Consider the following 24,976-nt stretch of genomic DNA (forward strand, 5'->3'; position numbering starts at 1 on the left):
CTGCTCTGATATGCTCTCACTGGATTCTGAAAACTGCATCCCACCTTTTTCACCAATAGTTAACCACCAAGCTAGATCTGTCCCTATGTTCGCTTGAGCTGCAGTCTTGCTCAATTGTACGACATAAATATCACTTCTGAGCTAAGCCCCACTCTGAGCTGCACAGAAGTACTCATGCTGTCAGATTTCTTCAAAGTCCTTCACACCTTGTCCAAAACAGGACCATCAACAGCCACCCCCAGCCTTTTGTTTTACAGCTCCCTGAACCTCCTCTGAGTCCTGACTCCAACTCTTCGCTGTTTTCTAATTCCTGAGTTGATTCTAACAGTAGAGAGCCGTCTAATCACTCTTAACTCCTAAAAAATCTCCACTCCTAACATGGAATCTGACCATCTCTTTCTCCAAATCTGTGTCCCCAAATCTGCTTTTCAGTGACCTCACACTTTCCCGAGTGACATAAACAAACACTTGCAATAAGCTCGAATCCTGTTGCTGGGCAGAATTCAACGCTGCCACCTTGGGCTTAACTCTTGGATCTCTCTGTGCACCTCAATGGTACAATGTTACCATTTTCACAGAATTCAGGCCTTCAGCATAAAGAATACTTACAAAAAGAATGATTCATTATCCAGAGGATTATGACAAAGGGGTTAGAAATCGGGCTACAGCTATACAAAGCCCGCGTTAGACAATATTTGGAGTATTGGGCAATATACCTTTGCAAGAATATATAGGTCTTGGAGGGAGTTAAGCATAGATTTACCAGAAAATTACATTTAAGTAAAATGTTAGCATTTTGTGATGAACTGAGATCACAAAAGTTGCTATATAAATGACAGCTTGTTATTAATATTTAAAAGTGCAGCCACAATCTGTAGTTAAAACAGAAACTAACAACAGAGTGAAACAGCATTGGGAGCTCTAACAAAGCATCTCATTCTGATTTGCTTCAGAGTAACTTCATACTTTCACAAGCAAGTTGGCATTACTTTGCTTTAATTGAAAATTCAGTCATTTACATTACAGAGACTATAATCAGGCATTCAGTCCAGTTGGTCTACATTGATGTTTATGCTCTACATGAATGTCCTCACACACTACATCATTTAGTCCTATTTTTATCACCTTCGATTCTTTATTCTCAAGCAAATAGTCAGTCTTCAACAACAAGAACAGAAGTTGCTGGAAAAGCTAAGCAGGTCGGGCAGCATCTGTGAAGAGAAAATCAGAGTTAACATTTCGCGTCTGAGGACCCTTCCTCAGAACTGGAAGGCAGGAATTTTTATGTACCCAGTTTTGCCTTAAATATAATGATGCTATTCACTTCAACTGTACTGTGAGGGAACAAGTTCAACAGTCTAACCACACTTATGTAAAATATTTCTTCCAAATTGCTTCAATAAATTTATTATTGACTCATTTTCATGATCCCTAGGTTTGGGCAACTCTCAAGTGGAGATGTCTTTTCTATTTTTGTTCTATCAAATCTATCTAAAACTTTAACAGTGAATATTTCACTCCTTATCCTTTTTTTTTCTGGAGCAAAGATCCTGAGCCTGTTCAGTTTTTCCAGATATTTATTTTCCTCTCAGTTCTGACGTTATTATTGTAAGTATTACTGCCCTCCATATCCTTTTGTTCCTATGGAACCAGAACATGAACAAAATTTTAATATAATTTAACCCAAATTTTCAAGTTCAGATTGGCCTGGATTCTCAATGTTGCTCATCATCTCCTCTGTCTGCAACTTATTAACTTGGGTGTCTGCAATCTCTCGAGCATTCTTTGTTCAAATTTCTGATAAGCATTACTATTGAATTTCTTAAACAGTCTTAAAAGGGTCTACTTTTTAAAGGTTGTGTTTTTCATGCATTACAATTAAAACAAGAAGAAACTTACAGTACCACTGTTAAGAAGGTATATAAATAAAAAGGCTTTGGCCAAGTCTTAACACTGTAAACAACTTGATTTAATAATTATGAGGCAAAAAAGAACACAGATGTAACATAGAATAACATAGAATTTAGTTCCAAATCACTAACATTTGAGTCATTTTTATGAGTAGTAACAAAAGTCTTTATGGCACAACTGTATTTAACAATAAACTCAAAAAATGAATAATGTCTGCTTCTACAACTGTCCTGTAACTATCTAGTCAAAGTATGCATCCTCATTAATAACACATCAGAGATGATACTTATTTTCTCAATATTACCTAATTTAGCTATATCGATGCTTCTAAAATACAATGAATTGTTTGTTTATTCTTATTTCTGTGTCTTTGCTGTTCACAAATTCCTTGTCATATTTACCTGCTACAGAGCAACTCACTTCGTCCATCATCAAAACATTGGTGGCAAAATGCATCATCTGCAAAATGCAATACAGCAACTCACTACCACTTTTTCGACAGCACCATCCGAACTCATGTCTTCTACCATCTATGAGGACAACAGGCACATGGGAATACCAGCACCTGCAAGCTGTCTCCAAGCCATGCGCCATCCTGACTTGGAAATATGTCACTGTTCCTTCATTGCTGCTGGATCAAAATCCTGGAACTCTGGACTATGGGTCTATGCATGCACCACATGTATTGCAATGGTTCAGGAAGATGACTTCCACCATCTTCCCAAGGGTGATCAAGATCTGGTACCATGTGTCCTTGTCAGCAACACTCATGTTCTTTAAAAGAATAAATAAAACAACTTGCTAAAAATCAAAAGTAGTTTAGTGGCTGTGGTGCACTCTGGGATGTCCTGAAGATGGGAATGGTATTCTAAAAGTGCAAGTTTTTCATCATTATTTTACAACTATGCGTATGTCATCCAGTTAGTTTTAATTGGTTATTGCTGACTTCAGGAAAATACTCACTTCCTTTTAACTCTTTGTAATATTTAACAAGGACTCCTTACAGCATCGAAAATATATTTTTCCTGCTGAGAAATATGTTTCTGTAAATATTTAATATTGAAATTCCAAAGTGTTCTAAAGTACATAAAAGTACTGTCAGAGGTAGGAAACTACGTAAACACTTTACACTGGTGAATGGGCCACTGTTATAATGAACTAAGGCTCTCTTTAATTTGATGGAGGTGAAAGAAATCCTGAAATACCCAAAACAGCTATTGACATTTATGTGAATTCACAAGACAAATGTGGTGTCAATGCAATAAAAACACAAAGTGCTGCAGAAACTCAGCAGGTCTGGCAGCATCAGTGGAGAGAGGAATAGACTTAATGTTTTGAGTCCACCCAGAAGTATTTGGAAATTGACTCTGCTTTTTTTCCTCACAGGTGTTGCCAGATTGGCTGAGTTTTTGCAACACCTTCTGATATTATTTCAAAAGCTCCAGCATTCTGCAATACTTTATTCTTTTAATGTCAATACAAAGTGGCTTTGTTTTCCATCAACGGAGGGACTACATCATAAATGCAATCAGAATTCAATATTAGTCTGTCATTTAGATCAGGTAGTTGCACTATCTTGACAAATAAGCCCAATGTGGTTGGATTACATAAAATTAACTATTAAATAAATAAGTTCTCTAAAATCAGGTCAAATCATAACTAACAAGTGGCCAAGACAAGGAGGGCTTGAAATTACACTGTCATGACATCATTTCAAGCAGAAATATGCTGAAGAGCAAATAACAAGGCTGGAGCAGTTATGAGCAATAGTCATTAACAGCATTGATTGTGAGGGGGTGTAGCTGTGCTTTCCTGATGCAATAGCTACTGAACCTTTAGAGTGACTCTGTCTGAGCAATCCTGTAACATACCTTCAAAATGAACAGAAGCCACATCTACTTCACCATTCTTCTGAGATATTGATAAATTAGTTTAAGCAAACATAGAACCACAACATACACAATCCATAAATTCCAAGAAACTTTCCAAGTTGAGCAAGCAATTGGCTTGGATACAGAGCAGGGCAGCGTCAGGTCATTTTGTAATGATGTGGGTGTTGGGTGGGGTGCAGGACAGATAGAGAGCTGGTACAGTGGGAAGCTATCCATAAATAGGGACTTGAAACATGAATGATTGGGGAGCCGGTTGATGACCAGCCACGGGTTACATTAGGTTTTAATTTTCTGGGTTTTTTACTTACTAATCTTTCATAAAGGTAATTTGGAACCCTCTGATGTTTCCGATTCTAACTCACTTGAACATGGCCCCATTTATCTGCAAACCAGAAGATTAGAGCTGATTCACCCAGCTAAGGTATAAATAAGAAAGGAGAATCAACATGACTATATAGGATTGACTAATATGTTCAGTGTATCAGAAATATCTCCACTAAACAACAAAGGCGCTCATCAGAAAGTCTAGGTGTGAGTCGACTGCCACCTGCTGGAACATCATGTTTTAGCTCACCATACTTAAATGTCAGGGTCATTTTGTGTATTTTTGCTTTTTTTGTGCATAACAGTGCAGAAAAGAAACTGCAGTAAGGCTAGCTGCTTCAGCCTTTTTCCAGGCTGGTTAAGAGGAGTGAATACTTAGTTGAGCAACATTGTTGCGAGCTATCAACAAGTCCCCTCTAAGTTCCTTGTCATTGCTAATGCGAGCTCTAGCAAAACTGATTCAACATTACCATTACCGGTATATTTTGAAAAACAAAACTTCAGGCCATCACATGGGAAAGCAAACAATCTCAGCACTTCTTTATTTTTAGTTTATTGCAGTCTTTGCATTTCTTTTAACAAACATTCACGTTATACTTAAAAGCCAGAATGCTTTTGATGCTGATCTGGTTATACAGGTTTAAATAGTACTGTAATCTGTGTGTACTGCAGTAGCAGGTGAAGTTAGCAATGTAGGATCCAGTTTGTTCAAGCCCCAGCATCCTCCCTCAAACACAACTGTAATGGCTTGGGTCAGTGTGGGGGTGGGGAAGGGCAAGGTAGCAATGGGTAAAATCTTTTAAAATTTATCTTTCAAAAGGTTACCAGATCCAGATTACTGAGAGCACTAAAGGGTTGTGAAGTATGAGTCATCAAGCAGTTGGACTGACTCCATGGCAACTGTGGGGGCTCAAGATTAAAAAGAGGCTGGTTAGGCAGGAGTGTAGATATGGGCTCATTACTTACACCGATATCTTGTTTTGGTGAAAATTGACAATGTCTGGAATATGAGTGGGAATGCTGGAACTCGCTCCAGAGTCAGCCTACTTATAGATCACTGTTATTAACTCTGCTGTTGCTACACTCCCTCCAAGCTGCAAATATTAGGGTTAAAAAAATCTTCAAATAAAAGCAGTGCTGCAGACACTAGATATCTGAAGTAAAATCACAAATTCTGGAGAAAAATCATATTTGATACAAATAGTTAACATTGTTCCTCTCTGACAGATGCTGCCAGACCTGCTAATTTTCTGCAGTTTCCTTTTATTTCAGGGTCAAAATCTTGCTTTCCTTCCTACTTTTCAGCAAAATCTTATTTGGATCTCAGGTCAGGCGACAGAGATGCCAGAGGCAAGGTACAGCAGTATAGAAGTCAGGAACCTAAAGTTGGATTTGACATCAGCCAGCAGCATCTGCAAAGGTATCAAAGATTTGTTTCACTTCAAATAAGTAATCTTTCTCTTAATATATCTTATAATGATTGTTTTCTAGCACTAGCCTGTAAAAGTAGCAGAGAAAAGAAAGATCTACTTTGATGATGTATGGATTAAAATAACATAAATGAAACCAGATGACTTGCACTCTGTCACCCAGAAAGCACAGCATTGTGTTAAAAGTCAGGCATAACTGTGGTGCAACATTAGGGGCCAGGAGCAATAGCTCAAGTCCTTACAATTAGCAAGTGTCAAGGAAATGCATGACGTAATACATAGAGAGGGTAATTGATTCTGTTAGATGTTTCCTGTCACAACTTCTGTAACTTTAGTAACTTGTATCTGCAAAATACCTTCAAAGCCTAGCAGACAGCCATTTATGATGTGCAGTTTTGATGTTTAAATATTAATTAAGCTACATCCTGACAGCCTTTGATATAGTTTATTTTTGGTGTTGTCCTTGCTAGCTATAAACTATTACACAAACCATGCCTTAATTTCCAAATACAAAAAAATTGCAAAAAAAAACTAATTTCTGAACAAGATGGACTACCAAGCTTGTATAAAGAAAATTGATCTACTGACACCCAACCACAAAAAGTTGACTGTTCAGCAATGAATCAAGTACAACACCAAAACGAAACATTCCTTTAGCACAGTTTCCATTCAGGGGAGTAAGGCCACTTCACTGTTAAAATATTCTTCGGTGATTGTTATTTCTAATTAATCTAATTATCAGCAATTTGGCGACGGTCAAGTAATACATGAAGTAGAATATTGACTAAAGAGTCAACAACTTGTATGAACTGTATTCTTATTTTATTAAACTATATAAAATTACTGTAAATGCAACAATGACTAAAAAGTGCAATTGTTCTAATATTATCCTTTCAGAACTTACATGTGAACAGATAGTTTATAAATCCCAGAATTTTTTAAAAAGTAGAATTTTCACTGGATTTTCCTTTTGGTTGTTTGTCCAGTTATTTTTCTGAGCAGTTGTGACAAGAGTGCAGTTTTAAAAACTAAAAAGTTAAAATTTACTTTGGTTGACTTCAAAGCTTTGAAGACTAATTAACACTACTCTGAAGTGATTTAAGGCATGTGTGAAATGTTCAATTAGGAAAGAAATATGTTTATATGAAATATGTTCAAAGAATGTCAACTAGCCAAGAACAACTTTGAGACACAATGCATTGGACACTCAAAATGTAACTTACAAAATAGTTAAAAGTTCATTCTGGTCAGTGTTTGTCCAATATGAAGTGTCAGTGATTTTTCCCTGAAGTACAACTGCAATATATCAAAATAAACACCCAGGCTTGTTTTTTGAACTGATTCAGCAGTTAGTTAGTAAAATGTTCCAAACTTCCAAAAACTGACAACATCTTATTTCCAAACGTGCCATATTCCTAAAATCTAGATTTTTCTTAGCAGAAATCAAGTACTATGTAAACCAAGGGCAGCCACTTCATTGCTAGGAGATCTTCCTGCACAGCACGAGCGTTCAATTGAAAAATAACTGTTCTTTCATTACAGATCTCAAAACCATGTCAGAAAGTTCAATGCTGAAGTAACTTACACTTAGAATTCACATTATAAAACATTCTGAACTGGTTGACTTTTAAATATTGGGTCATATTAAATTGAACGATGCCCATGCAACAGACTTCAACTAAAATCCTAGAATTTATTGCAAGTAGCCACAGCTACAAATGCATTGATTTTCAATTTATAAAAGGAATGTTCACTAATTGTGCTTAGTCCTTAAAACAAAACAATTCCACAAACAAGGAAACCATAAAAGGAATATAATCCAACAAAACCAACAGTACATAAAAGGAAATGAATACAAATTTAATTGGGTTCACCAGCATCAGCATAATCGTGCACTAATGTGCATTACTCCCAACTACTTTATTGAAGCATTCTACAAAAAAAATCAAATATCTAGTATTCTCCAAAAGAAAACTATCTTTTCCACATAATTTATATCATCAGTGCATAATAATACCAGTGATCCCTTCAACTTGCAACCGATAGCAAAACACATTACAGCAGAGATGGCTGGTAGTAAGAAGTTTCAGTTTCTCAATTCATATACCGTACTAGATGAATGGAGTGATGCTTCTTGGAGTGGAAACATTAAACACTCAAAGCAAACTTTCAGAAATATTGCGGGATAGCTGGACAATGGATGTCAAAAATATTACCATATAAATTTCAACATGGTAAAATGTGGGAAAATATGTAGTGAATAAGGAACTTTGATCAGCTTGCCAATGACGAACTTGCTTGGGTGCATCATTCCACAATTGTTCATCTCGGTTTAAAATCAGGTGAATAACTTTAGTCCATAGAATGAGTTTTATCTCATATTCCACAAGCAAATTGAATTATGTTATGTTAAAATTTATTTGCTTCACATTTCAGATTTCTTTTGCTGCAGATTTCCAGTTGACATTGTTCCTCAGCCTTTCCAGAGATCACAAGTTTATAGTTCATCCTGAAAGAGGAATGAAGAACTGTAACAATGCAAGGAAAACAATATTATCTAAAGACATAAAATAATTAATACATCAAATGCAATCAATAAAGAGAGTGCTTGTTCTTTAACATAGTTAACATTTACTAGCTTTATCTTGAAACAGAAGCTGAAAGGTTTCTTGCACTCAAAAGTTAAAACTGAAGAGAGCCAGCTTCAGAAATTGACAGACACAAACAGGTTTTCACTCAGAACTAGTGACACCTGAGCTGAAAAACAAATCTGCTGGAATAAAAATATTTTAGAAATGGCTAATTCAAAATCATAGTCACTTTGACCTCGGTTCTATTCTTGATAGCATTCAGATATCTGGAAGAATTAAATCAGAATGACTGTATAGGTGATTTACCAATCTTGGAATCCAAAGTTGAAAAAATAACTGGACAAGTCTAAATAGCTATTGTTGAAATCACAGTATAACAAATCTAATCATTTGCAAGTAACGCAAATATAGTGCTAGAACAAACATTTGGAATTCATTACAGAATTGCAGGAGTACAACTGGCACAAAGCCTACAGCAATTCAAGAAGGCGCCATCATTACTTTCTCAAGGTAACCAGGTATGGCCAATAGGAGTGGCCTTGCCAACTTTTCAAATAAATGGACAGTAAATAATTTATAAAAACAATTGGCATGAACTCATGAATGGAGTAGAATTAACGTCTGGCCAATCCACTTTTCAGCAACATTGTTCTGCTGAGCAGACAAGTAGACATGAGAATAAACTTCTGTTTAGAAAATTCACATTGGGTTGGTGTAACATAAACAGGAACTTCTGTGATCAGTTGAAAATAGGGAATTATTCTCTGTCAGAAGCAGGTGAAATATTTAACTTTCAGTGGCTTTTACTTCTTGAAAGTCACGGCAATTTTCCCATTTAAGTACAGAAACAACCAATTAGTAATCAAGGTGGACAGTGCTGGAATACAACTGTAGCCATCTGGATCATGGTCACGATTTCATCTCTGGTGCTCTTAAATGGAAAATTATAATATGGGCTACTGACAGATCAGTGTCCCCTCGACACATCAGTGACATTGAGCTGTGCCAAGTTTAAAAAAACATTTTATAAGCATTTTTCTTCCTTAAAGATGCTATATAAATGCAAGCTTTTATTCAATCTCTGCATCAAGTGGATTATTGTCACCTAAACAGCCAATCATGCATCAGTATCTCCTCGGTAAGAAGCAACAAAAATAAGAAAAGTCAGCGATCGTCGTTCTTGAATTACCCATGTTGGAATGCATACATATAAATACACACACACACACACTTTGTTGCTTTTGATTCAATGCAGGATCAGAAATTTTCAACACTGACAAACCTACACCCCAGGAATTGTTATAGGAACAAGGTACTGGGGTTTTAAAGCAAAAAGGATGTAAATCCTTCATAAATCATTGTCTTCTTGAGAGGAAAAAGAGGTAGTAGTTGGAGAAATGCAGAAAACAGTATTAAATGTGATATTATCATTAATCTTTCATTTCAACCAATTATATTAACATCGATAATTTGAAGCAAACAACAGGAATGGCAGCAGGAATGCAGCACTTTTCTACAATGTATACTTATAATTCAATTAATTTTTACATCATATAAGAACTAGCAGCAGGAGTAGATTATTCCAGCCTGTTGAGCCTGCTCTGCCATTTAATATGATCACGGCTGAGCTCATGTCTGCCTCAAACGCACTTTCTTTCCTGCTCCCCATTACTCTTTTCAATTAAAAATCTCGCTCCTCATTAAATTTATTCATAGTCCTGATATCTTCAGGGTCAGAATTCCAGATTCACAGCCCTTTGACAGGTGTAATTTCTCCCCATTTTGTTTTATATCTGCCACCCTTTAGCCTAAAACTATGATCTCTCGTTCTAGATTGGTCCACAAGGAGAAACATCCACTCTAAGTCTACATTGTCATTCTCCTTTAGCATTTTACATCTTCAATTATATCTCTTTTCATTCTCCAAAACTCTAGCTACAATAGGCCTAGACTGCTCAATCACCCCATTAGACATGTTAGATGACCAAATATAACAATGTGACTTTGTCTTGAACAATTCAAGTCACTTCATGCCTCAGAGTGAAATGTCAAAATCTTGATCTTGAAAATCTTCCTTGCTTTTGGTTTTCACCTTCCTTAGGAAAGAAAATAGATTGAAAAATAATTGTGGAAGTCCAAATGTCATGCGGCTTGTTGAAATAAAACAGTGATCTAAGTTCCCTAAACTTATTCCAAATTTTCTTGGCTAAACACAAACTTCTGTCATTTACTATAAGCATAGACATTGTAAAAAAAAAATCATTTGTAGCACATGGGGAGTAGCTGGCCAGACAGCATTTTTATTGTCTGCCCTTACTTGCCCTTGAGAAAGTAGTGGTGAGCTGTCTTCTGAACTGCTGCAGTTCACGTGCTGTGGGTTGAGCTACAGTGCCCTTAGGGAGGGAATTCCAGGATTTTGACCCAGTGACAGTGGAAGAATGGCGATATATTTTCAAATCGGGATGGTCTGGGACATGGAGGGACTTGCAGGAAGTTGTATTCACACGTACCTGCTGCCCTTGACCTTGTACATGGAAGTGGTCGAGAGTTTTGGAGATGCTGTCTACAGATCTTTGGCAAATTTCTGCTGTGCATCTTGTAGACAGTACACACTGCTGTCACTCAGCATCGATGATGGAGGGAGCGGATGTTTGAGATATGGTACCAGTCAATGAGCTGCTTTGCCTTGGATGGTATCAAGCTTCTTCAGTGTTGTTGGAGCTGCACTCATCCAGGCAAGTGGGGTGTATTCCACCATCTTCCTGACTTGCACCTTGCAGATTGTGAACAGACTTTGGGGAGTCAGGTGAGTTACTTGCCACAGTATTCCCAGCCTCTGACCAGTTATGGTAGCCACTATGTTCATGCGGCAAGTCCAGTTGAATTTCTGGTCAATGGTAACCCAAGGATGTTGATAGTGGGGGAATTCAGGGATGAAAATAACATTGAATGTCAAGGAGTGGAGGTTAAATTATTTCTTACAGGAGTGGGTGATAGCCTGGCATTTGTGCGGTACGAATGTTACTTGCCACTTGTTAGCCCAAGCCTGGATATTGTTCAAATCTTGTTGCATTTGAACATGGACTGCGAATATCCCCACTTCTGACCTTCTAATCACATTTGCATATGTTTAGAACAAGGTGCAGTTGCTTCCATTAAAATTGGTTTCTATTGCGAATATGAATGTGGGTAAGTGACCAAAGACTACATTAAAAAACTGACTTTCTTATAAAAATAAATTGATTGTTGCATCACAATTTGGTTTGTTTCATTTGCTATTATTTAGAAGGTAATGGAAAGAAATCAATATTTTTGTAAATTTGTTTCCACACGAATACTAACTTTCCAATAAAACAAAGAATTCTATGCTGTTTGCTTGTTACAAACTGATCTACACTTTTTAGACAAAAACAGACAAAATCTTAGTCACCTTTTTAGCTGAAAATGCATCTTTTGACTTTGGTTGAAGCTCTTCCAATCGCTTCCTCAGCAACTGTGATATCATTTTTGCTTCTCTACTGTTTATATATTCTCCTGCGGCATTTTTCTGAAAGTCAAAAATATTAAATATTTTGCAAGTTGAAACAATAAATAGAGAAAAATAAAAGCTGCACATATGATGTTTGTAAGCACTGTGACATGTGAGGACAGAAAGGGAAAACCTTGTCATGATTCCCTATCATGCAAAACTTTATGTTCACTGAGCCCTGAAGAATAGGCACTTACAGAAGCTACGTATTTGTCTACATGAACGAACAGGATGGGAATTATGTTATTAAAAAACAACTAAAACAAGATGCTGCCCTTCTGGCTCACATGAAGCACTGGTAGACTCCCTTTAATAAGTTGTGTGTTTATGTGGTGTACAATAGCGTTGGAGGTGCAAGGTAGTTGAAAAAAAAGGGTCAATATCATACTTACTGATCCATCTAGCTAGGAATGTTGACAAGGGCCGGTATTGAGCAATAAAGAAAACATAAAAACTAATTTCTGATTAATGAGCTGGTTGTTAGAAAAATACCTTACATAGTAATAACAGACTGGCAAAACAGCCCCACTGGATTCAGGAATAAGATGCTTGTTGTGAATTTTCAGAACTTGCTGGCGAATTTATGCTGCTTGCTTCGCACAACAAGACACGTCACTCTCACCCTCCCTATTAATTTTTAGAACTTTTTAGTATGCCAATTTACACTTAAATTTGCCACAGAAAGTTCAGGGTTTTTTTTTATAATTCATTCTTGCAACGCAAGTGTTACTAACAAGGCCAGCATTTATTTTTCATCCCTTAATGCTCTTGAGGTAGTGGTGGTGTGTGGTCACCATCTTGAACTGTTGCAGTCTGTGGTGTCGGTATGCTTACAGTTAGAACATGGAACAGTACAGCACAGTACAGGCCCTTCAGCCCAGAATGTTGTGCTGAACTTTTACACAAAACCTAAGGTCTATCTAGCCTCCACCGCTACCTTATCCTATCATCCATATGCCAATCTAATAGCTGCTTAAATACCCCTAATAAAGCCAACTCCACTACCCTCTCCAGCAATGCATTCCACACCCCTACCACTTTCTGAGGTAAAGAACCTACCTCTGACAACTCCCCTATATCTACCTCCTTTCACTTTAAAACTATGTCCCATCATAAAAGCTACCTCTACCCTAGAAAAACGTCTCTGGCTGTCCAGTCTATCCATACCTCTGATCATTTTGTACACCTCTATCAAGTCATCTCTCATCCTTCATCGTTCTAAACAGAAAAGCCCTAGCTCTCTCAACCTTTCCTCCTAAGACCTTCCCTCCATTCCAGGCAACATCCTGGTAAATCTCCTCTGCACATTTTCCAACGCTTTTACATCTTTCCTGTAAGGTGACCAGAACAGGACAATACTCCAGATGTGGCCAGGCCAGGCTTTTGTATAGATGGAGCATAATTTCACGGCTCTTGAACTCAATCCCTCTATCAATGAAAGCTAACACACTATCTTAACAACTGTACCCCCACCTGGGTGGCAGCTTTCAGGGAACTGTGAACATGAACCCAAAGATTCCTCTGCTCCTCTGCACTGCCAAGAATCTTTCCGTTAACGCTGTATTCTGCTTTCAAATCTGTCCTTCCAAAATGAATCACCTCACACTTTTCAAGGTTAAACTCCATCTGCCACTTTTTAGCCAAGCTCTGCATTCTATTAATGTCTCTTTGTAACCTAGAACAGTCCTCCGCACTGTCCACAATGTGACCCACCTTCGAATCATCCGCGAACTTGCTATTCCATCCTTCCACTCCTTCATCCAAATCATTTAAAAAAATCAAAAATAGAAGAGGACCCAGAACAGAACCTTGTGGTACACCACTTGTAACTGAGCACCACGTTGAATATTTTCTGTCCACTACCACCCTTTGTCTTCTAAGGGTCAGCCAATTCTGAATCCAATCTGCCACATTTCCCCCTATTCCATGCCTCCTTACGTTCTGCACGAGCCTACCATGGAGAATCTTACCAAACGCCTTACTTAGAACATAGAGCATAGAACAATACAGCTCAGACAGGCCCTTCGGCCCTCGATGTTACGCCGACCTATGAACTAATCTAAGCCCATCCCCCTACACTATCCCATCATCATCCATACGCTTATCCAAGGACAGTTTAAATGCTCCTAATGTGGGCGGGTTAACTACATTGGCAGGCAGGGCATTCCACGTCCTTACCATTCTCTGAGTGAAGAACCTGCCTCTGACATCTGTCTTAAATCTATCATCCCTCAACTTGCAGCTATGTCCCCTCGTACAAGCCGACGTCATTAACCTAGGAAAAAGACTCTCACTGTCCACCCTATCTAATCCTCTGATCATCTTGTATGTCTTAAATCACTTAAATCCATGTATACCACATCCACTGCTCTACCTTCATCCACATGTTTGGTCACCTCTTCAAAGAATTAAATAAGGTTTGTGACGCATGATCGACCCCTCACAAATCCATACTATCACAAATCAAATTGTGCCTTTCCAAGTGATGATAAATCCCGTCTCTCAGAGGCCTTTCCAATAATTTGCCCATCGCTGACGTAAGACTAACTGGTCTGTAATTTCCAGGGTTATCCCTGTTCCCTTTTTTGAATTAGGGAATGACGTTTGCCTCTTTCCAGTCTTCAGGCACTATACCCATGAACAGTGAGGACGAAAAGATCGTTGCCAAAGGCACTGCGATCTCGTCCCTCACTTCCCACAGAATCCGTGAATACATCCCATCAGACCCGGGTGATTTATCTATCTTCAACTTCCTCAGAATTCCTAGCACATCTTTTTTACTAACATCAACCTCCTCTAGCCTACCAGCCTGTTTCACACTGTGCTCTTCTACAACAAGATCCCTCTCAGTTGTGAATACTGAAGAAAAGTATTCATTAAGGACCTCTGCTATCTCTTTAGGCTCTGTGCACAAATTCCGTTTACAATCCTTGATCGGCCCTACCCTTTCTCTGGCCGTTCTCTTGTTCTGCACATACCTGTAAAAAGCCTTGGGGTTTTCCTTGATCCTATCTGCCAAAGTTTTCTCATGCCCCCTTACAGCTCTCCTAAGCCCTTCCTTCAGCTCCTTCCTGGCTAACTTGTATCCCGCTAGAGCCTTTTCCGTTCCTCTTTTCCTAAACCTTACATGTGCCTCCTTCTTCCTCTTAACCAGTCGTTTGGTCTCTCTCGAGAGCCATGGCTCCCTCACTCGACCGCATCTTCCCTATCTGCTAGGGACAAACATATCGAGCACACGCAGTATACATTCCTGAAACAATCTCCACATTTCTGTGGTGCTCTTCCTTGACAGCATCTGCTCCCAATTTATGTTGTCAAGTTCTTGCCTAACTGAGTTGCAATTACCTTCCCCCAATTATAAACCTTACCCTGCTGTGCGTACCTATCCTTATTCATGGCTATTGTGAAAGCAACAGAGTTATGAACAGTTCCGCCAAAATGCTCTCCTACCAACAGGTCTAACACTTGGCCCGGTTCATTGCCAAGCACCAAATCCAAAGTGGCCTTTCCTCATGTTGGGTCTATTTACACACTGTATCAGGAATCCTTCCTGAACGCAATAGACAATATCTGCTCTATCTAAACTATTACAACTAAAATGTTTCCAATCAATATTTGGAAAGTTGAAGTCACCCATGACTACAACCCTGTGACTTCTGCACCTTTCCAGTATCTGCCTCCCAATCCATTCCTCTACTTCTCTGTAACTATTAGGGGGTTTGTAAAAAAAGCCCCAAAGAGACTGCTCCTTTCTTGTCCCGACCTCAATCCAAACTGGCTCTGTAGACATATCATTCTCGAACTGCCTTTCAGTAGCTGCTATACTCACCCTGACTAGCAATGCCACTCCCCCAGCTCTTTTTCCACCCTCCCTATTTCTTCTAAAGCATCTAAATCCCAGAACTTCCAACATCCATTCTTCTCCCTGAGTTACCCAAGTTTCCGTAATGGCCACAACATAGAACATAGAACATTACAGCACAGTACAGGTCCTTCGGCCCTCGATGGTATGACAGGTCGGCACAACAATCTGAAGCCCATCTAACCTACACTATTCCATGTACGTCTATATGCTCATCCAATGACGACTTAAATGTACTTAAAGTTGGCGAATCTACTACCGTTGCAGGCAAAGCGTTCCATTCCCTTACTACTCAGTAAAGAAACTACCTCTGACATCTGTCCTATATCTTTCACCCCTCAATTTAAAGCTATGCCCCCTCGTGCTCGCCGTCACCATCCTAGGGAAAAAGCTCTCCTGATCCACCCTATCTAACCCTCTGATTATTTTATATGTTTCAATTAAGTCACCTCTCAACCTTCTTCTCTCTAATGAAAACAGCCTCAAGTCCCTCAGCCTTTCCTCGTAAGACCTTCCCTCCATACCAGGCAACATCCTAGTAAATCTTCTCTGCACCCTTTCCAAAGCTTCCACATCCTTCTCATAATGCGGTGACCAGAACTGTACGCAATACTCCAAGTGCGGCCGCACCAGAGTTTTGTACAGCTTCACCATAACCTCTTGGTTCCGGAACTCGATCCCTCTATTAATAAAAGCTAAAACACTGTATGCCTTCTTAACAGCCCTGTCAACCTCGGTGGCAACTTTCAAGGATCTGCATACATGGACACCGAGATCTCTCTGCTCATCTACACTACTAAGAATCTTACCATTAGCCCTGTACTTTGCCTTCCGGTTACTCCTACCAAAGTGCATCACCTCACACTTGTCTGCATTAAACTCCATTTGCCACCTCTCAGCCCAGCTCTGCAGCTTATCTATGTCTCTCTGCAACCTACAGCATCCTTCATCACTATCCACAACTCCAATGACCTTAGTGTCGTCTGCAAATTTATTAACCCATCCTTCTACGCCCTCAGATGATACAATGTGAGGCTGGATGAACACAGCAGGCCAAGCAGCATCTCAGGAGCACAAAAGCTGACGTTTCGGGCCTAGACCCTTCATCAGAGAGGGGGATGGGGTGAGGGAACTGGAATAAATAGGGAGAGGGGGAGGCGGACCGAAGATGGAGAGAAAAGAGGATAGGTGGAGAGAGTATAGATGAGGAGGTAGGGAGTGGATAGGTCAGTCCAGGGAAGACGGACAGGTCAAGGAGGTGGGATGAGGTTAGTAGGTAGATGGAGGTGCGGCTTGGGGGAGGGAGGAAGGGATGGGTGAGAGGAAGAACAGGTTAGGGAGGCAGAGACAGGTTGGACTGGTTTTGGGATGCAGTGGGTGGAGGGGAAGAGCTGGGCTGGTTGTGTGGTGCAGTGGGGGGAGGGGACGAACTGGGCTGGTTTAGGGATGCGGTGGGGGAAGGGGAGATTTTGAAACTGGTGAAGTCCACATTGATACCATTGGGCTGCAGGGTTCCCAGGCGGAATATGAGTTGCTGTTCCTGCAACCTTCGGGTGGCATCATTGTGGCAATGCAGGAGGCCCATGATGGACATGTCATCTAAAGAATGGGAGGGGGAGTGGAAATGGTTTGCGACTGGGAGGTGCAGTTGTTTGTTGCGAACTGAGCAGAGGTGTTCTGCAAAGCTTCTATGCCCTCATCCAGGTCATTTATAAAAATGACAAACAGCAGTGGACCCAACACTGACCCTTGTGATACACCACTAGTAACTGGTCTCCAGGATGAACATTTCCCATCAACTACCACCCTCTGCCTTCTTTCAGCAAGCCAATTTCTGATCCAAACTGCTATATCTCCTACAATCCCATTACTCCGCATTTTGTACAATAGCCTATTGTGGGGAACCTTATCGAACGCCTTGCTGAAATCCATATACACCACATCAACCGGTTTACTCTCATCTACCTGTTTGGTCACCTTCTCAAAGAACTCAATAAGGTTTGTGAGGCACGACCCACCCTTCACAAAGCCGTGTTGACTATCCCTGATCAATTTATTCTTTTCTAGATGAGTATAAATCCTATCCCTTAGAACCTTTTCAAACACTTTACCAACAACTGAGGTAAGGCTCACTGGTCTATAATTACCAGGGTTGTCTCTACTCCCCTTCTTGAACAGGGGAACCACATTTGCTATCCTCCAGTCGTCTGGCACTATTCCTGTAGACAATGATGAGTTAAAGATCAATGCCAAAGGCTCGGCAATCTTCTCCCTGGCTTCCCAGAGGATCCTAGGATAAATCCCATCCGGCCCAGGGGACTTATCTATCTTCACCCTCTGTAGGATTTCTAATACCTCTTCCTTGTGAACCTCAATCCCACCACTCTAGTAGCCTGTATCTCAGTATTCTTCTCGACAACATTGTCGTTTTCTAGAGTGAATACTGTCGAAAAATATTCATTTAGTGCTTCCCCTATCTCCTCTGACTCCACACACAACTTACCACTACTATCCTTAACTGGGCCTAATCTTACTTTCGTCATTCTATTATTCCTTAAATACCTATAGAAAGCCTTAGGGTTTACCCTGATCCTATCCACCAATAACTTCTCACGTCTCCTCCTGGCTCTTGAGCTTTGTCTTTTGGTCTTTCCTGGCTACCTCGTAGCCCTCAAGCGCCCTAACTGAGCCTTCACATCTCATCCTAACATAAGTGTTCTTCTTTCTCTTGACCAGAGATTCCACCTCTTTCGTAAACCACGGCTCCCGCGCTCTACAGCTTCCTCCCTGCCTGACAGGTACATACTTATCTAGGACACACAGGAGCTTTTCCTTGAATAAGCTCCACATTTCTAATGTGCCCATGCCCTGCAGTTTCCTTCCCCATCCTATGCTCCCTAAATCTTGCCTAATCTCATCGTAATTGCCTTCCCCCTAGCTATAACTCTTGCCCAGTGGTATACACCTATCCCTTTCCATCACTAAAGTAAACATAACAGAATTGTGATCGCTATCACCAAAGTGCTCACTTACTTCCAAATCTAACACCTGGCTGGGCTCATGGCCCAGTGCCAAATCTAATGTGCCTTCGCCCCTTGTTGGCCTCTGTACATACTGTTTCAGGAAGCCCTCCTGCACACACTGGACAAAAACTGACCTATCTATAGTAATCGAACTTTAGTGTTCCCAGTCAATATTTGGAAAGTTGAAGCCCCCATGACAACTACCCTGTCTCTCTCACTCCTATCGAGAATCATCTTTGCTATCCTTTCCTCTATATCTCTGGAACTATTCGGAGGCCTATAGAAAACTCCTACCAGGATAACCTCTCCTTTCCTGCTTCTAACCTCAGCCCATACTACCTCAGTTGACGAGTCCCCAAACATCCTTTCTGCAACTGTAATACTGTCCTTGACCAACAATGGCACACCTCCCCGCCTTTTACCATCTTCTCTGTTCTTACTGAAACATCTAAATCCCGGAACCTGCAACAACCATTCCTGTCCCTGCTCTATCCATGTCTCTGAAATGGCCACAACATCGAAGTCCCAGGTACTAACCCATGCTGCAAGTTCACCCACCTTATTCCGGACGCTCCTGGCATTGAAGTAGACACACTTCAAACCAACTTCTTGCTTGCCGGTGTCATCTTGCGTCCCTGAAACTTTATTTCAGACCACCCTACTCTCAACCTTTTCTATTGTCGAACTACAATTTTGGTTCCCATCCCCCTGCTGAATTAGTTTAAACCCACCCGAATAGCCTTAGCATATTTCCCCCCCAGGATATCGGTACCCCTCTGGTTCAGGTGAAGACCATCTTGCTTGTAGAGGTCCCACCTACCCCAGAAAGAGCCCAATTATCCAAGAATCCAAAACCCTCCCTCCTGCACCATCCCTGTAGCCACGTGTTCAACTCCTCTCTCTCCCTATTCCTCACCTCACTAGCATGTGGTACAGGCAACAAACCAGAGACAACAACTCTGTTCGTCCTAGCTCTCAGCTTCCATCCGAGCTCCCTGAATTTCTGCCTTAAATCCCCATCTCTCTTCCTACCTATGTCGTTGGTGCCAATGTGGACCACGACTTGGGGCTGCTCCCCCTCCCCCTTAAGGATCCCAAAAACACGATCAGAGACATCACACACCCTGGCAGCTGGGAGGCAACACACCAACCGTGAGTGTCTCTCGTCCCCACAGAACCTCTTATCTGTCCCCCTAACTATGGAGTCCCCAATGACTACTGCTCTGTTCCTCTTTCCCCTTCCCTTCTGAACAGCAGGGACAGACTCTGTGCCAGAGACTTGTGCCCCACTGCTTTCCCCTGCTAAGTCCCCTCCCACAACAGTATCCAAAACGGTATACTTATTGTTGAGGAGAATGGCCACAGGGGATCCCTGCACTGCCTGCCGGTTCCCTTTCCGTCCCCTGACCGTAACCCATCTGCCTTTTTCTTGTACCTGAGGAGTGACTACCTCCCTGTAACTCCTTTCAACAACCCCCTCTGCCTCCCAAATGATCCAAAGTTCATCCAGCTCCAGCTCCAGTTCCCTAACGCGGTTTTCAAGGAGCTGGACATCATAGTTCCCAGTACCGACCCATGCTCTGAGTTCATCTGCTTTAATTCTGATACTTCTTGCATTGAAGAATTTTAACCCACTGACAGTGACGGAATATTGTTATTGCTCCGGCATGTAACTTGGAAGGAAGGAGTGTTTCTACACGAATACTAATTTTCTTTGAAGTGAAGGGCTTTGGTTCGGAAGGTGCTGATGAAGGAAGCTTAGTGAGTTGTTGCATTGAATCTTCACATGGTGCACATAGGGAATGAGTATTTAGAGTGATGGATGGGGTGCTGATAAATGATAAATGCTGATAAATGTCAGTCCCAGTCTGGTTGTTCTCACCACCTCATTATCAATTTTCACTTCCAGCAAGATACAGTGCAAAATAATTTTTGAGTAGAGAATACAGAGAAAAGTCTATCTACCAGTGTGCAATGTGTGATGGCTGGTTCTAACAAAGATATATCACAATTGTTTACCTTCTTTTCTCCTTGGAATGGATAGAATTTAACAGTAGGATAAGCTCTGATACCAGCTGTTTGACAAGTGAGTGGGTTACTCTGACAGTCCACCTTTCCTGCTTTAATTTCACCTTTGATTGACTGTTAAAAAAAGTTGAAAAATGTATTCAATGTTCAAATAATACAAATACTTTGAATATGAAATAGGAATATAAAAAGCTGAACATTTCAGCAGGGCGGGCAGCTTTCATGGCAAAGAAAACAGTTACTTTGTCACCAAAGTTAATTATCCTGAAAGTAACAAAGCTGGCTTTGTAATTAGGCATGCGACAAAAACAAAAAAGGTTATGCACAAATTTCAAAGGAAACCCTGCACTCTATACACCCTTGTGTACCTTCCAATTGTATTGTCAAAGTACCAACAGACATTCAATAAGTGAAGATGTTGAAGTTGGTTGGCTTGCCAAGCTGGCTCACAGACGTTTCGTTACCGTGCTTGGCAACGTCCTCGGTGCAGCCTCCGATGAAGCATCGGTGTGTTTCCCTACCTGGTTTAAAAGCTCTGGGGTCCATTGAGATGGATTGCCTCACTTCTGGGTTTCCTTCGTAGTGGAATGTATATGGGGTCGAGTTCAATGTGTTTATTAATAGCATGCTTCATAGAGTGCCATGCTTCTAGGAATTCTCGTGCCTGTCCCTGCCTAGCCTGTCCCAGGAATTTGGTGTTGTTCCAGTCGAAGTGGTAGTTGTCCATGTGGATTGAGATGAGTGAGAACTGGTCGTGTCTTTTTGTAGCCAGGTGTTGTTTATGTACTCTTGTTGTTAGTTTCCTTCCTGTTTCTCCAATATAGTGTTTCTCACAAAGGAAACCGGGAAGTGAAAAGTGAGAAACGCTACATCGGACCAACAGGAAGGAAACTAACAACAAGAGTACATGAACACCAATACCTCATTGGAGGCTGCACTGAGCATGTTACCCAGCACAGTAATGAAACGTCTGCGAAACCAGAAACCAGCTCAGCGAGCCAACCAACTTCAACAACCTCAACGCCCACAACCCGAGCTACAAATATACTCCAAAACCTAAGTGAAGATGTGTAAACAGATAATTTAACACATCAGTAAACTGTGCAGTTAGGAAGGAGAGATCACACCCCAGAGTGAGGCAGCCTGAGTGAATATGTAGTTTGGGGAATTTGGAAGAGTGTAGGAATTCAGTAGAGGGTGAAGAAGTGATTTTTTCGCTTTTTTTGGGTCATAGGTTGTAAATTTCTTTTTAATAATAGGAAACACTGAAGCCCAGGATCGGAGGCCCAGCATCAGAAGAGTGACATTGCAGGAAAAGTGCAAGTTCTTTGGTTGGTAATAGCCACTAATTTGACTTCCCAATCTTGATTACTTCCAGATTGAAGGTTAGTAGGAGAAATTAAGAATGAAGTAAATAGAGATGAAAAGCCATTTGGTACTCCAGGATTGGCTGATTGGCAGCAGACAGAGTGCGGGGGTAAGGGACAGATATGATGCACTGGAGGGGTCCAGAGCAGATTGACAAGAAAAATCCCAGGAATGAAGGTTTGTCATATTAGAAGCGGTTGAGGACTCTGGGTCTGTACTCAATGGAGTTTAGAAGGATGAGAGAGGCTCTCATTGAAAATTACATAATACTGAGAGGACTGGATAGACTGGGATGTGGAGAAAATGTTTCCACTAGTAAGTGGTGCCAAATCTCGAGGGTACAGCCTGAGAGTGAATACATAGCCCTTCAGAACTGAAATGAGGAGGCATTTCTTCAGACATTGGATGGTGAATCTATGTAACTCATGGCCTCCACAGGCTTCTGGTGGCTAAGTCACTGACTGTATTTAAGACTAGAGAGAGGTTCTTGATAATAAGGGGATCAAATGTGTTGGGGACAAATCAGGAGAATGGAGTTGAGAAATATTCAGTCACAATCAAATGGTGCAGCAAATTCGATAGACCCAAGGGCCTAAATCTGCTCCTATATCTTACGGTCGTGTATTTATGTAATTGATAGCCTATTTATATGCAAAAAGAAAATCACACCCATGAAAACTCACAGTGGTCAAATTTCACTGGTAATGAAAGTTGCATAATTATAATTTCATCGGAGAGAGGTTAATATCTAGCAGCAACCAATACTGCCCTGCTCACCATTTTATATATTTGTACTGTTCACAAAGCTCCCTAGGCAAGAAGGGTAAAGTTAATTGGCTATAAAAATGCACAGAATCCAGTAATGAGGAAATTAATGATGCATGCAACATACGCAACCTAAATTATAAGAAAAAGAACAATTGCAGAACAACACATATTTGCATTTTAAATGAAATCTTAAATGAAAAGTTTGTGATGCACTTTTTTCATCCTTCACCTACATCACTGGGATGAAGTGCATAGGTTAATGGGTGGATAAAAAGTTCTTAAATGCTTTTATAATTCTTTTAGAGACAGCTTACGTTGAGGACAATAACCTTAGTTTTTTTCACTTTTGGACTAAAATGATGGATTCTGCAATGAATGCATGCAGATGCAACTTCCTGTTAGCTGTAGAACTGAAACTAGCTCCCATTTCAAAAGGCAGAGTTAAAAATTCTGATCTGCTGCGATTTATAATGCTGCTAGTTTCTGGAATCCGAGTTTGCTTTGTGTCATTTGTTGCAAACAATGAAAAACAAGGTAGTTGCAAGTTTAATTTTTTAAAAATTCATTCATGTGATGGGGGTGTCACTGGTTAGGCCTGCATTGTTTGCCTGTCCATAACTGGCCTGAGGGCATTTAAGAATTAACCACATTACTGTGGGTCTGGAGTCATACGTAGGCCAGACCAGGTAAAGATGGCAGTTTTCTTCTCTAAAGGACTTTAGTGAGCCAGATGAATTTTTTGATCAATTGACAATGGATTTATGATTACCATTAAACTCTTGAATTCAAATCCCACCATCTGCTATTGTGGGATTCCAAATTTGTTTTCCTAAATTATTATCAGGGTTTCTGGGTTAACAATCCAGCGATAATATCAAAAGGCCATCGCCTGCGCTTCATCTAATAGAAAATTCAGGCTAAATACACAACACATCACATTTCTCAGCTGCTGAATAGCCTAATTCTGCTCCTATTTTTGATGCTTCTATGTTTCCATTATCAAAAACGCATTTTAAAATATGTCTTTTATTGTACAGTGAGTTATTTTCAAAAATGGATGTGATGTAAATTTGTAAACAGTTTAATTTTGTTTATTAACTTTAAAATAATTCAGTAGATTCAGAAACCTAAACAAAACCTCCCATCCAGCAGAAAATATCTGTTGCCTGTTGTCTGTGCAGCAGTTTTCAGACAATCCCCTCATTTTATTGAAAAGGATGGCGTAGAAAGGCCAAAAGCTTCACTGGCAATAAGTGTTTGTCAAAAATATTTAAACTACAGGAAACAAACTTTTATAAATGTCTACTATATGATTCTTACCTTAGCAAGAAGTTCAAATTCTGGAGCAAAGTTCTGACAAGGACCACACCACGGAGCATAGAAATCAACTACCCAATGCTCCTTTCCTTTTAATACTTGTCTTGTAAAATCTTCTGGTGTTAATTCTACGGAGATTTGAGGAAGAAATCTGAGCAAAGAGGGAAAAAAAAGTTTCCTTAAAGTTGTTGGCCAATCAATATGTAATAAGGGTTAAACAAAGGAACGACATTCAATTGCACGAAGAGTTACATTGAAACTAGTCAGCCATTCCATTCAGCCCCCTGTTGTTCCATTTGATTAGATCAAATTTTAAAACCAGTGCTTCTTCTGCCAGAATCACCAAAGTACAGTTTTCCATCCCCTTCTGTCTTGAATCCGAATCATTTAAACATTTTGATTGAATCATCTCTCAACCTTTTCAAATGCCCCATCTCAACCTTTTAAACTCAAGAAAATGCAAACATTTCAAATCCAATGAAATTTAATTGGGTCAAATTTAGACAACCGAAACTCGAGCTATGGCAAAGTTGTCAGCCATTCCCACCAACGGAATAACTAATCCTACAACTGATCAAGGACAGTGTAGTGCCAAACTGGTAACTCTGGATCAGCTGAAATTGTGCACAAAAAGAATTGTGTCAACTAGAGGTGCAATGAGGCCATGCCAGATTGTAGAATCATGGGAAAATGTGTGATTAAGGCTGCAAATTAGTCTCGCTATTAACTGAAGGAGTTTGCACCAAAGGACATTTTTAATGTGGGTGAAACTGGACTGTTTTACTGTCTTTTACCAGATTACTCTTTAATGTTTAAACATGAAGTGTGTAAAGGTGGAAACTTGTCACTGCTATGGTCTGTGCCAACACGGAGGGCACCAAAAAGCAGCTGCTTGTGTAAACAGTCCAACTAGGGAAGGTGTTATACTGGTGA

At 40.3% G+C, this 24,976-nt stretch overlaps 1 protein-coding gene across 3 annotated transcripts in view; it reads right to left on the reverse strand.

Moving 5' to 3' along the window:
* Nucleotides 1-4,664: 4,664 nt before the first annotated feature.
* The window catches only part of dnajc10 (DnaJ (Hsp40) homolog, subfamily C, member 10), a 76,226-nt gene continuing 55,914 nt past the window's right edge, over nucleotides 4,665-24,976 (reverse strand). Inside the window, exons 20-23 of one of the 3 annotated variants that reach the window (XM_048534321.2) lie at nucleotides 24,047-24,194; nucleotides 20,582-20,704; nucleotides 11,579-11,695; nucleotides 4,665-8,066 (exon numbers count right to left, since the gene is read on the reverse strand). In XM_048534321.2, the coding sequence (XP_048390278.1) occupies nucleotides 8,055-8,066; nucleotides 11,579-11,695; nucleotides 20,582-20,704; nucleotides 24,047-24,194 (400 nt within the window). In that variant the 3' untranslated portion in view covers nucleotides 4,665-8,054. Of the gene's footprint in view, nucleotides 8,067-9,659; nucleotides 10,245-11,578; nucleotides 11,696-20,581; nucleotides 20,705-24,046; nucleotides 24,195-24,976 lie in introns of those variants that run through there. The other 2 variants (XM_048534322.2, XM_048534320.2) reach the window with 2 other exon arrangements.

The sequence above is a fragment of the Stegostoma tigrinum genome, chromosome 7 (genome assembly GCF_030684315.1).
Source record: "Stegostoma tigrinum isolate sSteTig4 chromosome 7, sSteTig4.hap1, whole genome shotgun sequence".
Lineage (NCBI taxonomy): Eukaryota > Metazoa > Chordata > Chondrichthyes > Orectolobiformes > Stegostomatidae > Stegostoma > Stegostoma tigrinum.